The sequence below is a fragment of the Bufo gargarizans genome, chromosome 6 (genome assembly GCF_014858855.1).
Source record: "Bufo gargarizans isolate SCDJY-AF-19 chromosome 6, ASM1485885v1, whole genome shotgun sequence".
NCBI classification, from domain to species: domain Eukaryota; kingdom Metazoa; phylum Chordata; class Amphibia; order Anura; family Bufonidae; genus Bufo; species Bufo gargarizans.
Genome location: NC_058085.1, coordinates 166,336,570 through 166,359,062, shown reverse-complemented (window position 1 = coordinate 166,359,062; position 22,493 = coordinate 166,336,570). Strand labels below are relative to the sequence as shown.

At 45.5% G+C, this 22,493-nt stretch overlaps 1 protein-coding gene across 2 annotated transcripts in view; it reads left to right on the top strand.

Annotated features, from left to right (window-relative positions):
• Window positions 1-1,686: 1,686 nt before the first annotated feature.
• Window positions 1,687-22,493, top strand: part of UNC5B (unc-5 netrin receptor B) — a 168,621-nt gene continuing 147,814 nt past the window's right edge. For both annotated transcript variants that reach the window (XM_044297510.1, XM_044297509.1), the window contains exon 1: window positions 1,687-2,379. In XM_044297510.1, the coding sequence (XP_044153445.1) occupies window positions 2,295-2,379 (85 nt within the window). In that variant the 5' untranslated portion in view covers window positions 1,687-2,294. The remainder of the gene's footprint in view (window positions 2,380-22,493) is intronic.

Below are 22,493 nucleotides of genomic sequence, written 5' to 3'. Positions count from 1 at the left end.
CAGTAGGCAGTGAATGGGTACTGGAGAGTGGCATGGGCTATGAAGAGTGACAAGCACATACCCAGGACAGTAGGTAGTGAATGGGTACTGGAGAGTGGCATGGGCTATGAAGAGTGACGAGCACTTACCCAGGGCAGTAGGTAGTGAATGGGTACTGGAGAGTGGCATGGGTTATGAAGAGTGACTAGCACATAACCAGGACAGTAGGTAGTGACTGGGTACTGGAGAGTGGCATGGGTTATGAAGAGTGACGAGCACATACCCAAGACAGTAGGTAGTGAATGGGTACTGGAGAGTGGCATGGGTTATGAGGAGACAGTGTGAACAGACCCCAGTGTGGAGAGGTGTGTGAGGACCGAGCAGCCGCCCCCCCCCCCCCCCCCCCCTCAGTTGGCCCCACCTCTCCCTAGTGACTAGCACATACCCAGGACAGTAGGCAGTGAATGGGTACTGGAGAGTGGCATGGGTTATGAGGAGACAGTGTGAACAGACCCCAGTGTGGAGAGGTGTGTGAGGACCGAGCAGCCGCCCTCCCCCCTCAGTTGGCCCCACCTCTCCCTTCAGGAGTGACTGGCACATAACCAGGACAGTAGGCAGTGAATGGGTACTGGAGAGTGGCATGGGTTATGAAGAGGCAGTGTGAACAGACCTCAGTGTGCAGAGGTGTGTGAGGACCGAGCAGCCGCCCTCCCCCACCTCTCCCTTCAGGAGTGACTAGCACATACCCAGGACAGTAGGCAGTGACTGGGTACTGGAGAGTGGCATGGGTTATGAGGAGGCAGTGTGAACAGACCCCAGTGTGGAGAGGTGTGTGAGGAGCCAGCCGCCGCCCTCCCCCCTCAGTTGGCCCCACCTCTCCCTAGTGACTAGCACATACCCAGGACAGTAGGCAGTGAATGGGTACTGGAGAGTGGCATGGGTTATGAGGAGACAGTGTGAACAGACCCCAGTGTGGAGAGGTGTGTGAGGACCGAGCAGCCGCCCTCCCCCCTCAGTTGGCCCCACCTCTCCCTTCAGGAGTGACTGGCACATAACCAGGACAGTAGGCAGTGAATGGGTACTGGAGAGTGGCATGGGTTATGAAGAGGCAGTGTGAACAGACCTCAGTGTGCAGAGGTGTGTGAGGACCGAGCAGCCGCCCTCCCCCACCTCTCCCTTCAGGAGTGACTAGCACATACCCAGGACAGTAGGCAGTGACTGGGTACTGGAGAGTGGCATGGGTTATGAGGAGACAGTGTGAACAGACCCCAGTGTGGAGAGGTGTGTGAGGACCGAGCAGCCGCCCTCCCCCCTCAGTTGGCCCCACCTCTCCCTTCAGGAGTGACTGGCACATAACCAGGACAGTAGGCAGTGAATGGGTACTGGAGAGTGGCATGGGTTATGAGGAGACAGTGTGAACAGACCCCAGTGTGGAGAGGTGTGTGAGGAGCCAGCCGCCGCCCTCCCCCCTCAGTTGGCCCCACCTCTCCCTAGTGACTAGCACATACCCAGGACAGTAGGCAGTGACTGGGTACTGGAGAGTGGCATGGGTTATGAGGAGGCAGTGTGAACAGACCCCAGTGTGGAGAGGTGTGTGAGGAGCCAGCCGCTGCCCTCCCCCCTCAGTTGGCCCCACCTCTCCCTAGTGACTAGCACATACCCAGGACAGTAGGCAGTGAATGGGTACTGGAGAGTGGCATGGGTTATGAGGAGACAGTGTGAACAGACCCCAGTGTGGAGAGGTGTGTGAGGAGCCAGCCGCCGCCCTCCCCCCTCAGTTGGCCCCACCTCTCCCTAGTGACTAGCACATACCCAGGACAGTAGGCAGTGAATGGGTACTGGAGAGTGGCATGGGTTATGAGGAGACAGTGTGAACAGACCCCAGTGTGCAGAGGTGTGTGAGGAGCCAGCCGCCGCCCTCCCCCCTCAGTTGGCCCCACCTCTCCCTTCAGGAGAAGCTGCGGCCCTCACACTCCCCCTTGCCGGGTCCCTGTTGCTAGTGCTGCTGCTCGCGGGACACCTTGGCATTGTGGCAGTAGGCAGGGGGACGATGCACACATGCCCGGCTAGCTGCACCTCCTCAGGACGCTGACTGGCACCGGGGGGACTGTATTCCTGGCACATGCCCGCTCTCTGGCTGAACTTTCCCAGCCGCTTGGAAACTACTTGGAAGTGGATTTGTACAGAAAGTAGCGGACTGTGCGTTGTGCCCATTGGCATCGCCTCGTGAACCCCCCCCCCCCAGGGCTCGGAGTACTGCTTCTGTATGCTCGAAGATCCAGCCGGGAGAAACCCCGGAGTGTGGCCGAGGAGCAATGACTTCAGCCCGGATCTCCAGCGCTCGCCCGCCCCTACTGCTGCTGGCTCTGCTTCTCAGCTGCAACTTCGGCACATTGGCAGGTAATGATCGGGCAGAGTGAGGGCAGAGGAGGGGGTCGGTAGTGGGACCATCCGATCATCGGGGTACGATCTGACGTCTAATTCATCGCAACCACCGGGCACTTCTGGAAATACCTGATGATTGAACAGCTGCCTGGTCTCAGGATTCAAGGGGTTAATGGGATTTGGCGATCGCCCTAATAACAGCCCTAAAAAAAATCGCTGCATCTGTGGGTAACTCGACCCAAGTACTTAGAAACTAGTAGCTGCATGTAGCAGAGCTGAGTTTGTCAGATGCGTCTGACAGATAACTTTTAGGACCAATGGTTTTACATAGGACTGCAGGCAAATCTTAACTCTGCTTTATGATGCATAAAAACTGCATCCCCAAACATTTCAACCCATCTATCTATGCTACATCTATGTATACTGTCTGCTCTGTGTGTGCTGCTACTTCTGTTCTATGGTTATACATAGGACTGCAGGCAGATCTTTCAAACATTTCAACTCTGCTACATCTGTGCATACTGCTACATCTGATCTATGGTTTTACATATCTTTATGGTAACTCTGCTTTATAACTGCCTGAAAACTACAGCCCCAAACATTTCACCACTGCTACATCTGTGCATACTCTCAGCTCTGTGTGTGCTGCTACATCTGTTCTATGGTTATACATAGGACTGCAGGCAAATCTTAACTCTTTGCTTTATGATGCATAAAAACTGCATCCCCAAACATTTCAACTCTGCTACATCTGTGCATACTGTCAGATCTGTACATACTGCTATGTCTATACTATGGTTTTTACATGGGACTGCAGGCAAATATTTATCATAACTCTTTGCTTTATGATGATGCATACAAACTGCAGCCCCAAACATTTGAACTCTGCTACATCTGCACATACTGTCAGATCTGTACATGCTGCTATATCTTTACTATGGTTTTTACATAGGACTGCAGGCAAATCTTTATCATAACTCTTTGCTTTATGATGATGCATGAAAACTGCAGCCCCAAACATTTGAACTCTGCTACATCTGCACATACTGTCAGATCTGTACCTGCCGCCACGTCTGTACCATACTCTGTGTATGGGTGCATCTTCCTCAGTGGAGCATACCCAGCTTTTGTTATTCAGATCTAGGTAGAAGACAAGTGTCTCCTCTTAGATCTCTTGGCGTCCTACATGCTGTTTTCCCCTCATGGCATTCAGTAACAAGGAGAAGAAAGTTTTGGAGTCTGTGATGGACAGAGCTGGCGCCTGATCAGCCTCGTTGGGGTCCTCAGAAGTGCAGTGCTTAAACGGTTAAATATTGCCATGATCTTTCTAGCCCCACTGTGAGCAGCAGCTCTGTATGGCCTGGTACCTATCATTGGGCAGGTAGGTTGTCCCGCTGTAGGAACCTATAGGCAGTACTCCATAGATTATTTTTAGGGTGCTGCTTGCCTATCCATACGCCTGAGGTGCGATCCATTCCCTGATTTACGCAGAGGTTCTAATTAGACCTGGTTTTGTATGTCTGGGCGAATAAAGTTGGTTTGTGGTGGGAAAACAGTAATTGAACTAATTATGCCGTTTTCCCTTCACGTTGCTGGTTCCTGCAGTGCTGTGTACTGCCTGGTCATGTGGAATGAAGAGCTGATGGATGGGCCGGGGACGTAGGGCTCCACATGTGTCCCTCTGCCCGTGGGGTATTGTTGTGACATAGCAGTGCCCGCTCTGCTGTGGGGTCTGTCTGTGTACAGCTTTAAATCAGAATATCCCCTGTTAGAGGATCTAGTGTGCGCAGATGCAGCAGAGCTGAAGGAGTAACTCCGCAGGGCTGCACTCTGGTGCTGGTCACCTAGTGGGCATGGTCCGCCTCACTCCTCCTTACTCCAGAATACACGACATTTCTCGAGCACGCCTAAGCTAAAGATGAGCTCTCCTTAATATGTGGCGGTCACCTACCTTCTCTAGGTACTTGTTTGAGGAGGACCTCTCGCCTCTCCTGACATGTTGGTTTTCTTAAGGGCTCACTTTTTGGGTTCCATATACGGAACCATTAATTTCAATGGTTCCGCAAAAAAAAATGCATTCCATTTCCGTTTTTCCGTTCCGTTGAAAGATAGAACATGTCCTATTATTGCCCGCAAATCACGTTCCGTAGCTACATTCAAGTCAATGGGTCCGCAAAAAAAAAAACGGAACACATACGGAATGTACTCTGTATGTCTTCCGTACCCATTCCATCTATTGAAAAGGTTATGCCCAGCCCATTTTTTTCTATGTAATTATTGTATACTGTATATGCGATACGGAAAACGGAATGGAACCGGAAACACTACTGAAACGGATCTGTTAAAAAACGGATTGCAAAACACTGAAAAAGCCATACGGTCGTGTGAACAAGCCTTAACTATGAGCATCAGGGTTCCCCACCGTCCAGAAATTTCTGGACAGTGCGGAAAATGAGCAACTTTTTTTCTGTGTCCGTAAAAAAAAAATAGATGTGTCAGTGATTTTGTTTTGAGGCTGGTGGTACTTGACTAGATTATTTTGGTGGTAATTTTCATCACTTTACAGCTCCCAGTAAATACTGGTAATGGTTGCTATCAGTTTATTGAGCTGTAGACATTTATTACTTATCATCTTTATCATTCATTGGGGTTTTCCAATTTGTCCGTGATTTTGGGATAAATTGTTAAAAAAATATAAAAAAATCTGGTTGGCAATCCTGATGCGCATTTCTCCTAACACACCAATTCTGTGGCATCTTTTCATACGACTCCATGTTGTCATTACGCTATTATTCCCACTAGAAGTTTGAGTAAATTGCCAACTGAGTGTAGCCAGTTGGGGGAGGGGGTTGTCCCTGCATGATCTGACACTGGCAGCGCCATGGTACAATGTGCACCCGCTGGGTACAGTTCGCAATTTACTTATAAACTTCTAGTAAAAATAATAGAGGAACGACACAACATGGCGTTATATGAGAAGATGTTCCAGAATTGTCAATTCACGTGCAATACAATTGTTTAGTGAGACACGTCGGGAGAGGGGACATGCCGTAGGCCCAGGTTACACTGTGAAGACCCTCAATCTGCTGACTGCATGCAAATCTAGCCGTTTGCATAAAATGCAAAGCCGAAAAGGCTCCGGCCCGAAGTTACTGTGTGCATAGGGTTACTGGGCGACGTGCTGGGCTGGGGCTCCGCTAATCCAGCAGCATTTTCATAAGTAGACGGAGATGTCTGCAAGTTCCAACAATGCAAATCTCTGAAAACCTGCTGGAGTAAGTCTTCCTGCAGTCTGGGGGGTGGCCCTGCGAGATCCCCGCCATAATCACACCTAATGGGTCTTAGGACTAAGTGCCTCCGTGTTTTCTTACTTCGCCCTTTGAACAGAAAATGGTGTTTGAGATTTCTAATAGACAAACGATCAGATTGAGGTTGTAACGGTGAAGAGAAATGTGATGTAAAGGTCACGGAGCGCTGCTGCCGTCAGTGCTGGTGCGGAGGCCATGTGCTCGTATTAAACCCCGCTGCGTGCTCTTTGCATCTCAGTGGACTTTTTTTCTTCTACATCTTTCATTGCTATTGGGCTACATTCACACGACCTTATCCATTTGTGTTCCACCTCCGTTAAAAAAAATCCTCTTCTTGTCTGCAAAACAGATAAGAATGGGACACATTCTGTCACTTCTGTACTGTCCGTATTTTTTACGGCCCCATACAACTGAATGGGTCCGCGTGTGAGCCACAAAAGACGAGGAACAAAAATATGAAGCCTAAAGAAGTCTCAATGTGGGATGTTAGTAAGTAGTTTATTGGGTTTACTGCACCCAACACACCCTGGCTTGTATCTTGGGAAAGCTGGGTGATGGTCAGTGTGACTTCCAGGGTTGGATTGTGCCCCATGAAGTACCTTCTATCCACGCTTCCCCTACTGTTGTACCATGCCATGCCCACATTACACTGAAGAATGCTGCCAAATTCCTAAAACTAAAGAATGAAGCCTCATCTTGTGCGCCCGCCTAGGTTCTAACACCAAGCATGGCACCAGGGTGGTTGCTTTGGTTACTCAGGGCCACCTCATTCATGTGATGTTCTCCTGCACAAAGATGGTCCTGATGACCACTTTTCTACTTCCACAGAGTTTGTCGCTCATCTTTCCAAGCAATTCCTGAATGTGGAGTACAGGGCCCAAAGCGATCTTATTGAAGGCAGGTTGGCCAGTCGGACGTCTAGGACAGGTGGTGGTATCTACTGAGGGAATGGTAATGGCCCTCCAGAAACCGGAATAAGGAGGAAAAGGCTAATAACTTCAAAGAAAAAGGGAATTGCAGTGACATTAGCTTTCTGTAGGTTTTATTTTTTTATATTTTACTGGAATTTTTTTTTTATAAAATAATGATGAGGAGGAAGAGTCCAGCAATGATTGGCCTTTTCCGTCTTGTCAGGTGTGGTTGGTAATAATCGTCTACCTCACATATAACGACAGGACTGAATGGGTGACGAATGTAGGCGTCAGGAGCCACTTATTTGAATTGCATGCTATTAACATATAAATGGCCGTGATTGCAGATCAGTTGCCGTAACTACCCGGTGACAAACGGAGCCTAGATCAGCGGTCTGATCAGATTTGAGGAGGGACATGGTTTGTGTCTCAGGGATTAGCAGTGACAAATGGACGCTACTCTGATTGTAATCTCCTAAATGCAGGGGCTGTTTACTGTAGTGGGTAACCTGTCCAGGCAGAAATGGCCCTCACACCCGGGACATGACAAGCCAGATAATACGTTTGTTTCCGTGGCCTCATCTGAGTAATGATGGCGACACACAATCCTTCGGGTTCCTTGTGGACGCTGTGCTGGATTCACTTGGGTTTCTACAATTAAAGGGACCTTCTTATCAAACGGTTTCCATAGGCACATTGGCTGTAGTTCATCCAGTAAGGCTACTTTCACACTGGCGTTTTGGCTTTCCGTTTGTGAGATCCGTTCAGGGCTCTCACAAGCGGTCCAAAACGGATCAGTTTTGCCCTAATGCGTTCTGAATGGATAAGGATCCGCTCAGAATTGCCTCCGTTCCGTCTCCATTCCGCTTAGTCTGACGAAAATGAGCCAAACGGATCCGTTCTGACACAAAATGTAAGTTAATGGGGACGGATCCGTTTTCTATGACACAATCTGATACAACAGAAAATGGATCTGTCCTCCATTGACTTTCAGTGGTGTCCAAGACGGGTCCGTCTTGGCTATGTCAAACATAATACAAACGGATCCGTTCTGAACGGATGCAGACGGATGTATTATCTGAACGGATCCGTCTGTGCAGATCCATGACCGATCCGCACCAAACACGTGTGTGAAAGTAGCCTAAAATGTTGTTTTTCTTTTGCTGATACTTTTTCTTATTATGCAGATTCAGTGCAATGAGGGTGTCACCGTTGCTCTTGTTGCACCCAAGCTCCATTCCTTTCTGTGACCAGTCCCTTCCTCACTGCTTTAATTGACAGGGCCAGGCAGTCAGAAAGCAGCAAGGGAAGGAGCTGGCTACAGAAAGGAGGAGAGCTTGGGTGCAACAAGAGCAATGGTGACGCGCTCATTGCACCAAAGGCCGAATCTGCTTGTTAAGAAAAAGGATAATACTGAAGCCTCTGATCAACAAAAGAAAAATAACATTTTAATCATGAGAACCACAGCTATGTGTCGATGCAAACGGTTTGATAGGTAGGTCGCTGGTGACAGATTCCCTTTAGGTGGATGTGGTTGTCTAAGGCGGTGCCTGTAACCGGACTATACAGCATCCTACAATGATAGCTCTGAGAGCTTGGTCACATATTGGTGGTTCTGGTCATGGAGCGGTGGGCAATGGCTGGCATCAGCAGAAATTGTGTTTGAAACATGTTGGCAGTATTCTTGTTATGCCACCCGGGGTCAAACCACTTAAATGGGGCTGAGCTGCAGTACCACACACAGCCCATGGACCAGGGTGGCGCTGTTTCTGGAAGAAAGCAGCCTTGTTCTTCTAATCTTCCAATCTCAAACAGAAAGCGATTGCCACAAAACCATTGCTGGGGAACTGTAAAATTCCCATTTGGTTTAGATTTCTTAGGGGTGACAATATTTTTCTTTTCAGATTAGATAATCTGGAAAGGTCCAGTTTTGGGCTCCGTGCACTCATTATCATTCTCCTTCAGTCGCTGCCCTATATCACACTAGAGATGTCTTCAATGACCCCAACTGTTTTTCTTCTTCTGTAGAAAACAGGCAATCCTTGTCCTCTATAGCAGCGCGCCTAAATCCCCCTCATCGGGCTGCACCCCTGTGAGATGCTTTGGTTACACGAAGCATCAAATCAAGTTTAATGGAGGAATCTGGCTGCAAGAGATGAAGATTACTCAGCCTGAGAACAAAGATACATTCAGGAGGAAATAATAAGGTCGGAGCCCCATAAAAATTATATAGCCGGCCTGTGGAACTGTGGGGCGAAGCTTTCCGGCTTTGGAAGTTGGAAGCTAGATTTCTTTTTCTAAGGCTACTTTCACCCTCGCGTTTTGGGTGGATCCGTCATGGATCTGCAAAAACGGATCCGTTATAAATAATAATACAACCGCATGCATCCGTCATGAACGGATCCGTTTGGATTATCTGTAACATAGCCAAGACGGATCCATCATGAACTCCATTGAAAGTTAATGGGAGACGGATTCATTTTCTGTTGTGCCAGATTGTGTCAGAGAAAACGGATCCGTCCCCGTTGACTTACATTGTGTGTCAGGACGGATCAGTTTGGCTCAGTTTCGTGAAGCAGACAGCAAAACGCTGCAGGCAGCCTCCAGAACGGAATAGAGACGGAACGGAGGCAAACTGATGCATTCTGAGCGGATCCTTTTCCATTCAGAATGCATTAGGGCAAAACTGATCCGTTTTGGACCGCTTGTGAGAGCCCTGAACGGATCTCGCAAACGGAAAGCCAAAACGCCAGTGTGAAAGAAGCCTAAGAGCACGTTAGATTTTTGCCTGGGAGAATTATTTTATATTATTTTTTCTGTATTTTTAAATATCTTTGCTGCAGAATTAGAGTTTTTTGGGGAGTTTTAAACCAATTTCTTTTAAAAAGAAAGAAGGGGTTAAGTCAGCTCTGTGGCTGTTTTTTACCTGCCCATGGGCACTCGCGTGAAGGAAGCTCCCCTTGTACCAATAACGGAGCGGTAGAAACAGGTAAAGGGATTGTCTGATTTCAGCAGGATCTGCCTGCCATAAACAATTGGTAAGTACTTACCTGACAGATCTGCCGCTCTGGTTCTTCTGACCGGTCTCTATTTACCTGGCTGCATTGGTTGTCCTGTTCAAAACAGGTGACCGCTGCAGCCAATCACTGACCTTGTCGGGTGCACTGCTGAAGCCAGTGATTGGCTGCAGAGATCACCTGTTGTCAACATGACGTCACAGAGGCAGCTGGGTAAGTAGGGCCCGGCCGGGCGAACCGGAGCGCAGCGTGGGATCTATCGGGTACTGTAATTACATACCAGTTCTTTAATGCAGGCAGATCACAAGGGTTCTCCGGTTTCCTCCTGAAACTGTTTCTATTGATCCATTAATTCAGTCCTCACATTGATTGATCAGTATATCATTAAATACAGATTCTGGTGACCTATCCTCGGGAAAAGTCATCATTATCAGACTGTGGCATGCCCCTCCCCCCCTTCTCCAATTTCCAACATTGAGGTACTGCTGAGCTGCAGTACCCCAGCACGGCCACCACAGAGTGTATGGCGCTGTCTGCTTCTGTACACTGTATAGCGGCACAGCGCAGCCTAAAACAGCTGATCTGATGGGGTTCTTGGACAGACCCCCACTGATCTGATATTGATGATGTATCCTCAGAAGAGCTCATCACTACCTGTAACCAGAGATCCCCTTTAAATAAGTGAGTTGCACTTGGTGACAAATGCTGCAAGAACACATTTTCTATTCTATAATTTAAAAGCAATTCTCCAGCGCATTTTGTGTTTCACTGTGGCGCACTGATGTCACACCCCTGGTGGATCAAGCTGTTAGAGGATTGTTTTTGATGGCCTTTGGTGACAGCAGCATGTAGCAGATAATAAGAGATTATAAAGCAGACTGGGTGCCAATATATATCCCTAATAATGGAAGGCAATGATAATGACATCCTCCTTGAGGGGCGAGCCTGTGAAAACCAATACCTGTAAGCAGGCAGACGCGGTGAGATGCCATAAACCCTGGCATTCTGCTTTAGCCGTAGACGCCGAGGCCGATAATGAAGTGCTAATATATGCTGATACGCTTTTTGATGAGTCAAAGTGACACTTTAAAGCAGATACAGGCCAACTGCTAAAAATAATTGTCTTCTCAGCCTAAATGTAATTTAATTTATAGCAGAAACTAATGCATGTACTAAGTGAAGACTGGCAGTTCTAAGCCAACCCTGTGAAAATTAGACCTAAAAGACCAGCATATAACGCTAAACTGTATGGAAATGGCCCACTACATACTGTAAGTATTTCCCATGTGTGACCCTTACAAACTCTACATTGTGCCGTTCTTATAGTCCTCCTGCGGGCGCCACTCAAGCACAGCGCCGTACGTTGTATAGTGGCTGCTCTTGGTATCGCTCTCAGTCCTATTGGAGTGAGTGGAGCCGAGTGCAATACCAAGAACGACCACTATTCAATGTATGGGGCTGTGCTCACAGGAGCGCCGGCGTCTTTTCAAATGGCTGACTGGCAGGGTTTCCAGGTGTCGGACCTCCACCGATCAGATCCTGAGGATAGATTGTTTGGTATCAAAATCCCGTAAAATCCCTTTAACTGGAGAAAGATTATGAGTATGTTCATATGTTGCCGAAGTTTCTGCATCAAAAAATCTGTTCCTTTCGTCCACATAAAGCCTCGTGCACACGACGGTTCAGTTTTTAGCGGTCCGCAAACCACGGATCCGCAAAAAACGACGGAAGCCGTCTGTGTGCCTTCCGCAATTTGCGGAACGAAACGGGCAGCCTGGAGTAACGGATCTGGACAGCACATCTTTTGCGGCCCCATTGAAGTGTATATGTCCGCATCCGAGGCGCAAAAACTGCATGAGGCCTAAAGCAGATGAAATTCTGCAAACCCAATTCAAATGAATGGAACAATCTGGGATATTTCTGCCTTGAATCTATCCTTTAAATGCCATATTAAAGATCAGAATCCCATTCCCAGCAGAGCCGTCGCCTGTATCCACCACTGGTCCGGTTCAGCCCTATATTCACACTGTCAGCCCGTTCTCACAACATGTATGAGATTACGCAGTCGTCTCCAGCTGTATACGAGAGCATGGGCACCTCCAGTGGTTTTATTATTCTCAGGCCTGATGTAAAAGGAATTATTTACAGCATACGGCTTCAAGGAATAATGGCTGTGCCGCGTTCCTAGCATCCGTCGCAGGTTAAATTGATGATTCAATAACGTTACATTAGGGAAAATTAATGCAGGGTTATGCATAACTCATCTTAGCGATGGTGTACTGACGTTCCTGCTTTCTAGTAACTTGTGCGTAACCTCATTGTGGGGATGAAAATAATTCTGCCATTCCGATAAAAACCTACTTTTATATCCACTAAGCCTCATTTCACGGACGTGTGCTGTACACGTTCTCCACGGACTGCACACGTCCCCATTCATTTTAATGTGTGTATTCAGACAGTGTTTTAGCGCTGTCCGCGGGTCAGTGTTTTTAGCACGGATGCATGCTCTATTTTGTCCGTGTTCACGAATCTATCACGCCCATTATTGTCTATGGGTCCGTGTTTCACGGATCATTAAGAAGAGATGCTTTGAAAATTATTTTTCAGCTGTTCAGTATCAGTGAAACACGGACAGCAAAAAAAACTGACACATGGACCCTTCATGGATGCATCACTGACCACCTTCTCACAGATTTGAGCACAGACACGGACGTGTGAATGAGGCTTTATATTAGTACAGGTCGGGTACTGACCCTGAAGATATGTTTTGCTGCATTGCATGTACGGTATAGTCTATACCAACATTTTCCATGAGAGAACACCTGGAAAGTGTTTCCGAACCCCTATTCCCATTCCGTCCTCAAGCTCGTTTTGGGAGTAATATTGGTGACTGCTTTGCCTGCCCATGTGCCCAGTATGGAAGGGGCAGGTTGAAATCGGCTTGCCATCGCTACTAACAATGTGACAGCTCTGCTGGGAGCTCCTGTCCAGATGTTAAATTACACCAAGGTTCCAGGCAGCCATACTTGAGAAGACCTAAGGCTCGGTTCACATCACCGTTTCATTTTGCGTTTCTTCTTTATTTTATTTACACACTTATATAGCGCTACTAAATTCTGCTGCGCTTTACAGACATTAACATCAAGCTGTCCCCAATGGGGCTCGAAATCTAAGTTCCTGTTCGGTATGCCTTTGGAGAGTCGGAGGAAACCCACACAAATGGAGAGAACATACATACTCCATGTGGATGTTGTCCTTGGCGTTCTTCTGATCCCAGAAAAAAAAAAGAATCCTTTTTTTAAGCCTCCGTTATGCTCATTTTGCATCGGTTTTAGCCATTTCCGTCTGAGATCCCTTATTTTTGATGGGAAGACTTTTCCTGCCGTCAAAAATAACAGACATAAATGGTTAAAACGGATGCAAAATGAGCACAAAAATAATTGATGTCTGACGGAACTGACACAAACAGATGTCCAAAAAAGGCGAATCCGTTATTTTTCATTTTTCTGTTCTTCTGACGGCTCAGAAGAACGGAAGGCTCAACGCAGATGTGAACTCAGCCTAAGCCACAATCACGTGGCCATACGAACATGTAAAACCGCCGGGTTTTCTGCAAGTAGAGCTAACTGTAGAACACAATGTATACTGAGAGCACAGCGCCCTGCAAGGAATGGAACCCAACGGTGTACAGCCAAAAAATCTAGTAATTAAAGGGAACCGGTCATCAGAAAATGACCTATAACTGAAATCATATTTTTATGTTAAACATTTTTTTTTAGAATTTTTTTTGTGAGGTTTTTTTTGTTAAACTTCAGCATGGCACTATGTTAATTATTATTATTTTTTAAATCCTGCAGTTTTCACACTGACCACTAGGTCTTAAATATGTTAAAAGGGTTGTGCAGGGGTTTTATATTGATGACCTATCCTGAGGATGGGTCATCAATATCAGATCTGAGGGGGTCCGACGCTTGTTTGAGGAGGAGGTGCTCCATGTGAGCACTACTTTCTCTTCATTACACTGCCTATCGTCTCAGAAGTGCAGTGTAATTACAAGTACTCGCTCCATCCACCGCTACAGGGGAGACGACGTGTAGTTTAATGAGGAGGAAGCAGAGCTCGTATGAAGCGCCGCCTCTCTTGAAGGCAGCTCATCAATATAAAACCCCTGCACAATCCCTTTAAGACTTCCTGTCTTTTGAGGGCAGCCACGTGCTCCATAGACACAATGTTCAGGAGGGGACCTCATTGACTTCTATGGGAGAGTTTTCCAGGTATGCTCTGTGACCTGTGCAGAGGTGAGGAGGGAGTAGATAAGTTGGGATGTCACCTATTGTAAATGGTGGATCCTGTGTTATCTATATAAAAGTGTTACTTGTCATTGTAGCTCTGCCTGTGGTAATAATGATAATAGCTACTAAAAAGTTACCTGTGCAGAACAAAAACCATGACCTATTATTAGACCTAGTGGCCAGTGTGGAAATTGCACGATTATATACATTTTTATTAAATATAGATAGCGGCATGAAAAACAAATAATAATAATCAAAAAATAATTTTATTTAAAAAAAGTATGTTTAACGTCAAAGTGTGCTAATCTTCTGATGACACCTTCCCTTTAAGACTACTAATCAGGGTAGAGTATATTCACAGGATGTCCTAGTCTTTTAGAGCAATCACCTCCTGACCAGGAAACACATATAAGAGGGAGTACAGGAAGAAGAATTGATATTATCTTAATACAATTTCCTAAGTAGTATGTCACTTTCAAATATCTAACGTAAGAGCAACTAGCTGAATAAGGCTACTTTCACACTAGCGTTGTTTAAATCCGGCGTTCAATTCCGACACCGGAACTGCCCGCCCGATCCGGAAAAACGTGTGAAAACGGATTACATTTGAATCCTGATCAGGATTTTAATCACAATGTAAAAATGCATTGGAAAAAAACGGATCCGCCATTTATGGACTTTAACTTTTTTTTCACATTTTTCTGGTTTAACATGCAAAAGCCGGATCCGGTTTGACTGAACACACGGCGCCGGATCCGGCGTTAATGCAAGTCAATGGGAAAAAGGCTGGATCCGGCGTTCAGTCAAAGTGTTCAGGATTTTTGGCCGGAGGTAAAAATACTGCATGCTACGTTTTTCTGAAAAGCCTGATCAGTCCAAAAGACTGAAATGAATACAACCTGATGCATCCTGAACGGATTACTCTCCATTCAGAATGCATTAGGATAAAACTGAATGGATTTCCGGATTTGAGCCCCTAGGACGGAACTCAGCGCCGGAAAAGAAAAACGCTAGTGTGAAAGTACCCTTAGGGTCAGGACCTGTGACCAATTCTGACATGACTGTTTTAAGAACTACTTGCATTCCCCGTTTAATGACCGTTCTGGAGCTGTATGTGGTGCCCTTCCTCTACTATTCCTACAAAAAGTTTATGAATAAATTGTCAGCCGTCTGTAATAAAGGTCCATCTGGGCGCTACCAGTTGTGGGTGTGTCCCTGCACCATCTGACACTATCCAATCAGTGATATCAGCCTGTGCAGGGGCACACCCCCACCTGGTAATACCAGCCGGACCTTTATTGTAGACTATTAGTAATTTATTCATAAACTACTAGCAGAAATATTAGGCTGCTTTTACATGTGCGCCATTGCGATCTGGCTGCCAGTTCCATCAGAAAATGCCGGGAGCTGGCCAGACACAAGCTGCACTGTACAGCAGTCTCTGTCCGCCAATTCTCAGCATTTTTGCCAAATTACGACTGGATATCTTCAGGTGAATGGAACTGATTTTCAGTCCTGCGTGTGAAGGCTTTCTTACCCTGATCTAGGTGGGCCATACATTAAAAGCGGGGGTTTCTTGAGGTCTGCAGTGACGTATCGTTGGCCTGCCTAAGACGCTTTGTCTGCTCCTCGTCATACACAGTGTGCATGGGGTGTTCTCCTTTATGTTCTGCAGGCGCAGGATCTAATCCGTTCCAGACTGCAGGGCTCATTCTTGTACTACTAAGTACAGATTTATAATCCATCAAAGCTATGAATTTAGTGGTGTGTCAGGGAGCCAGTAAGCCTCCTTTACTACATCATCACATTTCCATGACTGAAGTTGGCATGCCATGTTCTGTACAGCTCAGCAATAACTATAAAATGTGCGTCTTTTGCCAGACTGCAGGCATCGCCCAGTCAAACCAAACGCTCATCTCCTCCATATTCAGTCCCTGGCACACAATTCTTCACTAAGAAAACTGCTATGTTTGTAGAAAAAACGTATTATTAGTTTCATATTCTGCTTCCTTTTGACTGTTTTCTGAATATTTGGTATACTTTTTTTTGTGACCTGGGCTTGGGCCTAGCAGAGCGAATCTCCTCAAGGTTGTGTGTTCCTCATTGTTCCTCACAATCCCTCTCACAGTCAGGAGTATGGTTAGAACACCTAGGCCTTTAAATAGGCTCCTCGGAGACACAAGGTTCTCTCTGTGCTGTTATAATGATATGGTAATGCGATAAATGTAGGTTTTGTGCTGCCAGCAGTTTTGAGGGCTTACCTGGAGGCTAGCAATACTGGCCGTGATCCAGACTTTACTGAAGGTTATATCCTCTGCTCTCACCAATGTAAGGTGAAATTTACATTTATAAATGCCAGTTGCTTTTTCCATTGCTTCCAACATAATAGGTGGCCTGAGAGGAAGACTTAAAGGGGTTGACCCATCTTGGACATTAATTTCATATCAGTAGGATATGCCATTAATGTCAGATTGGTGCAAGACCTACCTCTGTGACCCACTCCCATCTCCAGAACAGGGTCCCCGAAGTGAAGGTGGGTGCACCGTGCTCTCCATTTATCGCTGTGGGAGTTCCAAAAATAGCAGGGCTCGGCTATTTTCAGATCTCCCGTAGCGGTTAACAGAGGATGGCCACCAATATGCGGCTGCTCTCTGTTCACTTCAGTGGGCCTTGTTCTGGAGTTAGGTTTGGGTCTGACTGGATCCCACCTCTGGGACTCACTCCTATCTGACATTGAAGGCATATCCTAGTAATATGCCATCACTAGGTCAGCCTGTTTCGTAGGTACAAATCTGCTGACAGATGCCCGTTTTAAAGGGGTTGTCTCATCATGGACAGTGGGGGCATATCGCTAGGATATGCCACCATTGTCTTATAAGTGGGACCCACATCGAGAACGGAGCCACGCAAGGTGATGGCTGGAGGACTCCAGTCCGGCCACCACCAAGCCGGCTCCCCATAGAAGTGAATGGGAGCATACCGCGCATGCGCGGCACCCGTTCCCCGTTCATTTCTACGGGGCCAACGGAAATAGCTGAGTCAGCGCTCGGCTATTTTCAAAGGCCTATAGTAAATGAATGGAGGGCGGCTGCGCATGTGCAGTGTGCTCTCCTTCACTTGCAGGGCTCCGTTCTCGATATAGGTGTGGGTCCCAGAGGTGGAACCAGCACCTATAAGACAATGGGGGCATATCCTAGCGATATGCCCCCATTGTCCATGATGAGACAACCCATTTAAGCTGGTCATACAAATTCAGTATGTGGCAGATGAGCGACACCCTCATACACATGAGTTTGGTTTGACTGAGCATGTATGTGTTGTCAGTTGGAAGAGAGCCACTGTCGGACACTTCTCGTGGAAGGACAAAAGGAACAGGTAAAAAAATTCAGTTTGCTTTATCCTTCAACTCCTCTGTTGGGGAGAGTCGGGAGCTCCCTTACACATTAGATCAGTCAAAACTAAAGTTTTTGGCGGGTTCCACCAAGAATACACTATTGTGTATGGGGACATTTAAAGAGTTTTTCTGCTTTGCATTAACACCCTTTAAAATAATAATTTATGAAGGTAGCTGTAATTTTGCAATGTACTTCTTTGATCTTTTTTGCTCCTATCTTCCATTCTGGGCTGTGGTCACAAGAACGTGTCGCTCTCTCTTACATCCTGTGACTTTATGTCCATGGGCGTGTCAAAGCAGCAACAGGGTCAGTGATAGGGGAGTGTCTGTGTAACTGGGTGGGAGGAGCTATAAACTAGCTGGTCATTGTTAGGGGTAGTGCGGGAGCTGTGGCAAAGAAAGGAGAAGTGCATCATGGGTTTGGTTGGATACAGGAACAGGAAGTGCTACATAGAGAATGTAAACCTACCAGACTGAATAGTTTACATGGTGAGAATGGGTCAGGAGAGTCCAAATTGAAATAAAGAGCATGGGGAAGATATGCGTGAGGTAAGCAACTACATGAGCATATGTTAAAAACCATAGTAATCTCATAATACCCCTTTAAGGTTGATTGCGGTAAATATCCATTGTTAATGTATATTAAAGTCTCATCAGGGTTTAAAGGGATTTAATATAAAGATAATAAAATGATTATCTACTTAACATAGATTTAGGAAGTTGTGGTCCTCACAATGCTGTGCCTACCTATTACATAGAGGGAACGCTGTGCCCACTGGTGGTAGCAAAATGGTAGGTAAAATAAGATGGCTTTGAACTCGCGAAGACTCTATCCTAAACTAGATAGATATTACTCTGGTGGCCATTGGTATAGTCATAGTTTATTTTAGTAGCATCTACTGTTAATTTAGCCGCATCCTCAGTTTCCTCTTCAAACATCTGCAGTATACCAGAAATATACATTAACTTTAAACTGGATTGGAAAACCGCCGTGTTCTGGCACTGTCAGGTTGTGCGCGGCATTGCCAGGTGACGGGTGCAGAGTGATGAAGTGTTTTATGAGGTGGAAGAACACTGCACCATGATGAGATCTATCGTTAGACCCTGTGACCTAACCTGATGTAATCCCGTTTTATTCCCTCCTGCCAGAGAGGCCCACTAAAGCATTTCGAAAAACACAACTGGTTTAGCACATATTACATTAAATGCTGTAGATGGAGTGCCTGCTGTGGTATATCTGTTACTCAGGTGACAGTCCTACAGGGACACACGGCTGTCCTTTATTCTGACATTGCATGGCCGTGTTGATGTGATGATAGATGCTTTGGAGTAGGATCCATGTAGATAACTGTCCCTGATGGCGTAAATTTCCTATATTTTTCCCTGACTTTGTACATGGTGACATGACTTTGGGACTAGTCACCTTGAGTGTATGGATTTATCGGAGTAACTATTTTAACTGCTGACTCACTCAATTGCAGTGCCTTGGAAAAATATCAGAGACATGACACAAAAAAGTAACCAGACTTCTTCATATTGACTTGCAGTCCGATGCTTTAAGTCGTATATCTATACCTAAGGCATACCGAGTCTTACTCGCACCATTGACAAGAGTATATAAAATAAAATCCACGGGAGGTGCTATTTTGCAAGGCTGAAATTTTAATGTTCTAAAGACTGTAAAATTGTATAAAGTAATTCCATAAATTAACATGTTCTTCGGGTTTCTAGACAAATGGCGTGGGGCGTTTATTACATTACTCCACAGTTTTATCTAATCTCCATATTAAAAGCATATTCCAACCTAGTATCTCATGGAGCCCGGAGAAGTAAACCAAGCCTTTACGGGAAATCATGCTAGGCCTACAAAAGACTGGCTGTTCATTTTACAAACCTGAGCCTCTATAGGGTGGGTTCACATGTAGGTTTTATGTGTTTTTTTTTTTTTTTTGCATCTCTGTTTTAGTTAGCTGAAGGTCTAAGAGCCATGCATATGACATATCTGGTACCCCAGATACTGAGTGTTGTATATGCTTTAAAATTCCTTGAAGGGAACCTGTCATCAACTTTATGCTGACCTCACTGAGGGCAGCATAAAATAGTGACAGAAATGCTGATTTCAGCGGTGTGTCACTCATGAGCTAAAAGTAAGAGGTTGCCGAGAACCAGCATCATAAGCATTGCAGAAACAAATGAAGAGAGAGCTCATATTACCAAAAATATATAAATTTTATTATCATGTGTTAAAATAACAGAAAAAGAGAGAAAAATAGATAAATGCATAAGATGCCGTAAAGCAAGGTGATGAGGGCGGAGAAAAAGCAGAGCGCCACCCTGGGAGGAAAAACACACGGAAAAAAACATAAAGAAATCAAATGTACAGTCATGTTTAACATGGGAAAGACGAATCTTGGGTACAGTGCCCAACCCATGAAATGAATATATAGATGGTAAAATGCAATATCAGGTAGAGCAAGGTCAGCTCCTGCATCCCCACTGGGAACAATTGCGAACGCATAAGGTAGAAGTAAGTGGCATAAAGGGCAAAGTGCAGGTGGACACAAATGACCACACAACCAGCGGGGGGCAGGGGGGACCAGAGCTCACCTGAATGAACCGTGTGCAAAAAGACCCAGGGTGGCGCTACCTCATAAGCATTGCAGCCCAGGCCTTGAAAAGAGTCAAATCTACCTGAGAAGAGTTATGGTTATTCAGAATCTCCTGCTCTCCTCGCCCACCTGCTGATGATTATCAGTCAAAGCTAAAGTTTGACTGTTAATCATCAGAAAGAACGTTTCCTTCCTGACAATCGGCCACTCCATCGGCCCTTCTAAACCCACCTAATTGTGCAGTCATCTCCAACCGACCTGGTTGGATTCAGTAGTAATGTGATGCAGTAGTACTGCTTGAACATAAAACCTTTTCACCAGCTTGTATCAGGCAGTTACCATAGCTTTTCTGTGTCTTGTGCCTTACTGGTCCTGAACACACAGTAATGTGTGAACTCCAGTGGTCTTTCAAATGATCATTAGTGAGAGATGGTTTTTGCAGAACTGTTCCTGGTTATTTCTGCCTCCTCTTGAGAGTTTTATTCCTTCTTATAAAGGCTTGAATTGTTCTTTATAACGCATGAACTACCGGGCATAAAACTTGTACAGCCCTCACGAGAGTAGCTACAAATGCCTCAAAGACCACTTTGAATAAAGGTATCATTTTATGGTAGCCTGTTTATAGGGAAGATCTGCTATTTGCGTGAGGCAGAAGCTTCTAGGGCTTGTTACAAGGCAGAATGCAGCCATGATGAGTTCATTACAGCATATGTTAAAGCTATAAAGTCATGGGACCCTGCTGTTCCTTATCCCACACATCCTCTCTCTTATTGCCGGTCGTAAAGTGAGTGAAAACATTTGCTGAAGTGCTGGTGTAAATCACAGTGCCACTATCTTATGTCATCTCCGACCCCTTCCCTCCTCTTTCTAGACTTGTTCTTTGTCTTCCACTCCCTACACTTCATATTAACAGCCCTGAGGTCTGTAGAAGCTCATGTGAGGCTGCTTAACAAGGGAGACCTTATTACCATCTCTTTACCTCTCTGGATGTAATGCACTCCATGCTATTCTGAGGAAAGTTGGTGGTGCTCAGGCTCTTTGTCTTGTGCACAGCAGGCCTCTTTTATTATTTGACACTTTGTTTTGTTTATTGCTGTGTTTTATGCTTTTCTCATTTTTTTGGGCTACATTGTCTTTTTGGAACATGAAATCTCATCTAAAGTTAGTTTTTTTGTTGTGCCTTTACTCACATTATTACCTATATGTCATCTGCATTTCATGTGAAAATTCCTTACAACTGTACCTATTATTTTAGGTGTTACTAGCAATACATAAATGTGTCTGGTGGCACTGCAGCACAAGCTCTCCTTGAGTTTGCATGGCTTTCTCCCCCCCCCCCCAAAAAAAAAGTACTGATAGGTTAATCACAAACTTACATTGTGAGCCCCAAAAGGCACTGTGAAGTATGTTAGTACTATAGAAATGCATAAAATAATAAGAATAATATTTTGGGAGATTTACTAATCACATTTCTGGTGCAATTTGCACCAAAAAGCGGCGTTACTGCTTTGTAGCACATTTATTGTTTGACTTTTATTTTTTTTTATTGTCCAAGAAGGGTGTGTGACTTAGTGGGAAAGAGGCCATGGCTTAAGATGTCACATGCCAAAAGTTTGGCACAAAATTTAGATGTAAAGGTGGTGTAAACTTAGTCAGTCTAAAGGGGCACCAGATTTATCGCCCAGCATCAGCCAACGCCTGGTCTAAGTTTACACTTTCCAAAAATTAGACCGGATTAGTAAATCTACTCCATTGTGTCTGAATGTAGGCGTATATGTAGGGCCTCTAACTATGGATGTTGCATACTCAGTAAGCTGAACTTGCACTAAATAACACACTGGTTGGTTGACGCTGCTATTCATCTGTTGTCTTTGTCCTCATTATGTTTCATTCCTTCAATATCTGTAGACACGTTTAAGGTGGAACAGTTTGCAGAAGCCATTGTGAACTGCCCCCTGATGCGTTAAATAAAACAAAAGTCTGTTTCCAGAGACCAGTCCCAGCAGAGACCTCCTGCCCCGCTGTGTCTGACCCTGGCACTAGCGTGGAAAAAAGAGCAAATCATTCAATGAAGCAGCTCCCACTCCTGCTTGTAATTATTTTTGGGGAGTGTCTTTGCCAGTGAATACTAGAGACTATAAAACCTCTGTGGGGAGAGCTTATTGAAGGCCATAACTCTGGAGGAAGTCTACAGGAAATGCCAGCTCTATCCCCAATATTGTGGTATATACTTTTCATTTTCAGTTAGTCACATTGTGGATATAGACCATCGTTGGCATCAGGAGCTGTCTATGTGTGGTGCTAACACGTTGAAATTCATAACACATGGATAATAAATCAAAGGAACAAGTTGTCCCCAATGTAGCAAGATTATCTTGCATTCTTAATTTTCTACATAATATCTTCCATAAAATGGAAAGGCGTATTTGCTCAAAATGACTCATAGTGCGTGTAGGCAGGAAAAGTACTTTTTATGATTGTGTCCTAAAATCTACTTCTGGAGAAGACCATTTATTCTTCTCCTAGAGAAAACATGTTAAAGGGAACCTGTCACCGGGATTTTGGGTATAGAACTGAGGACATGGGTTGCTAGATGGC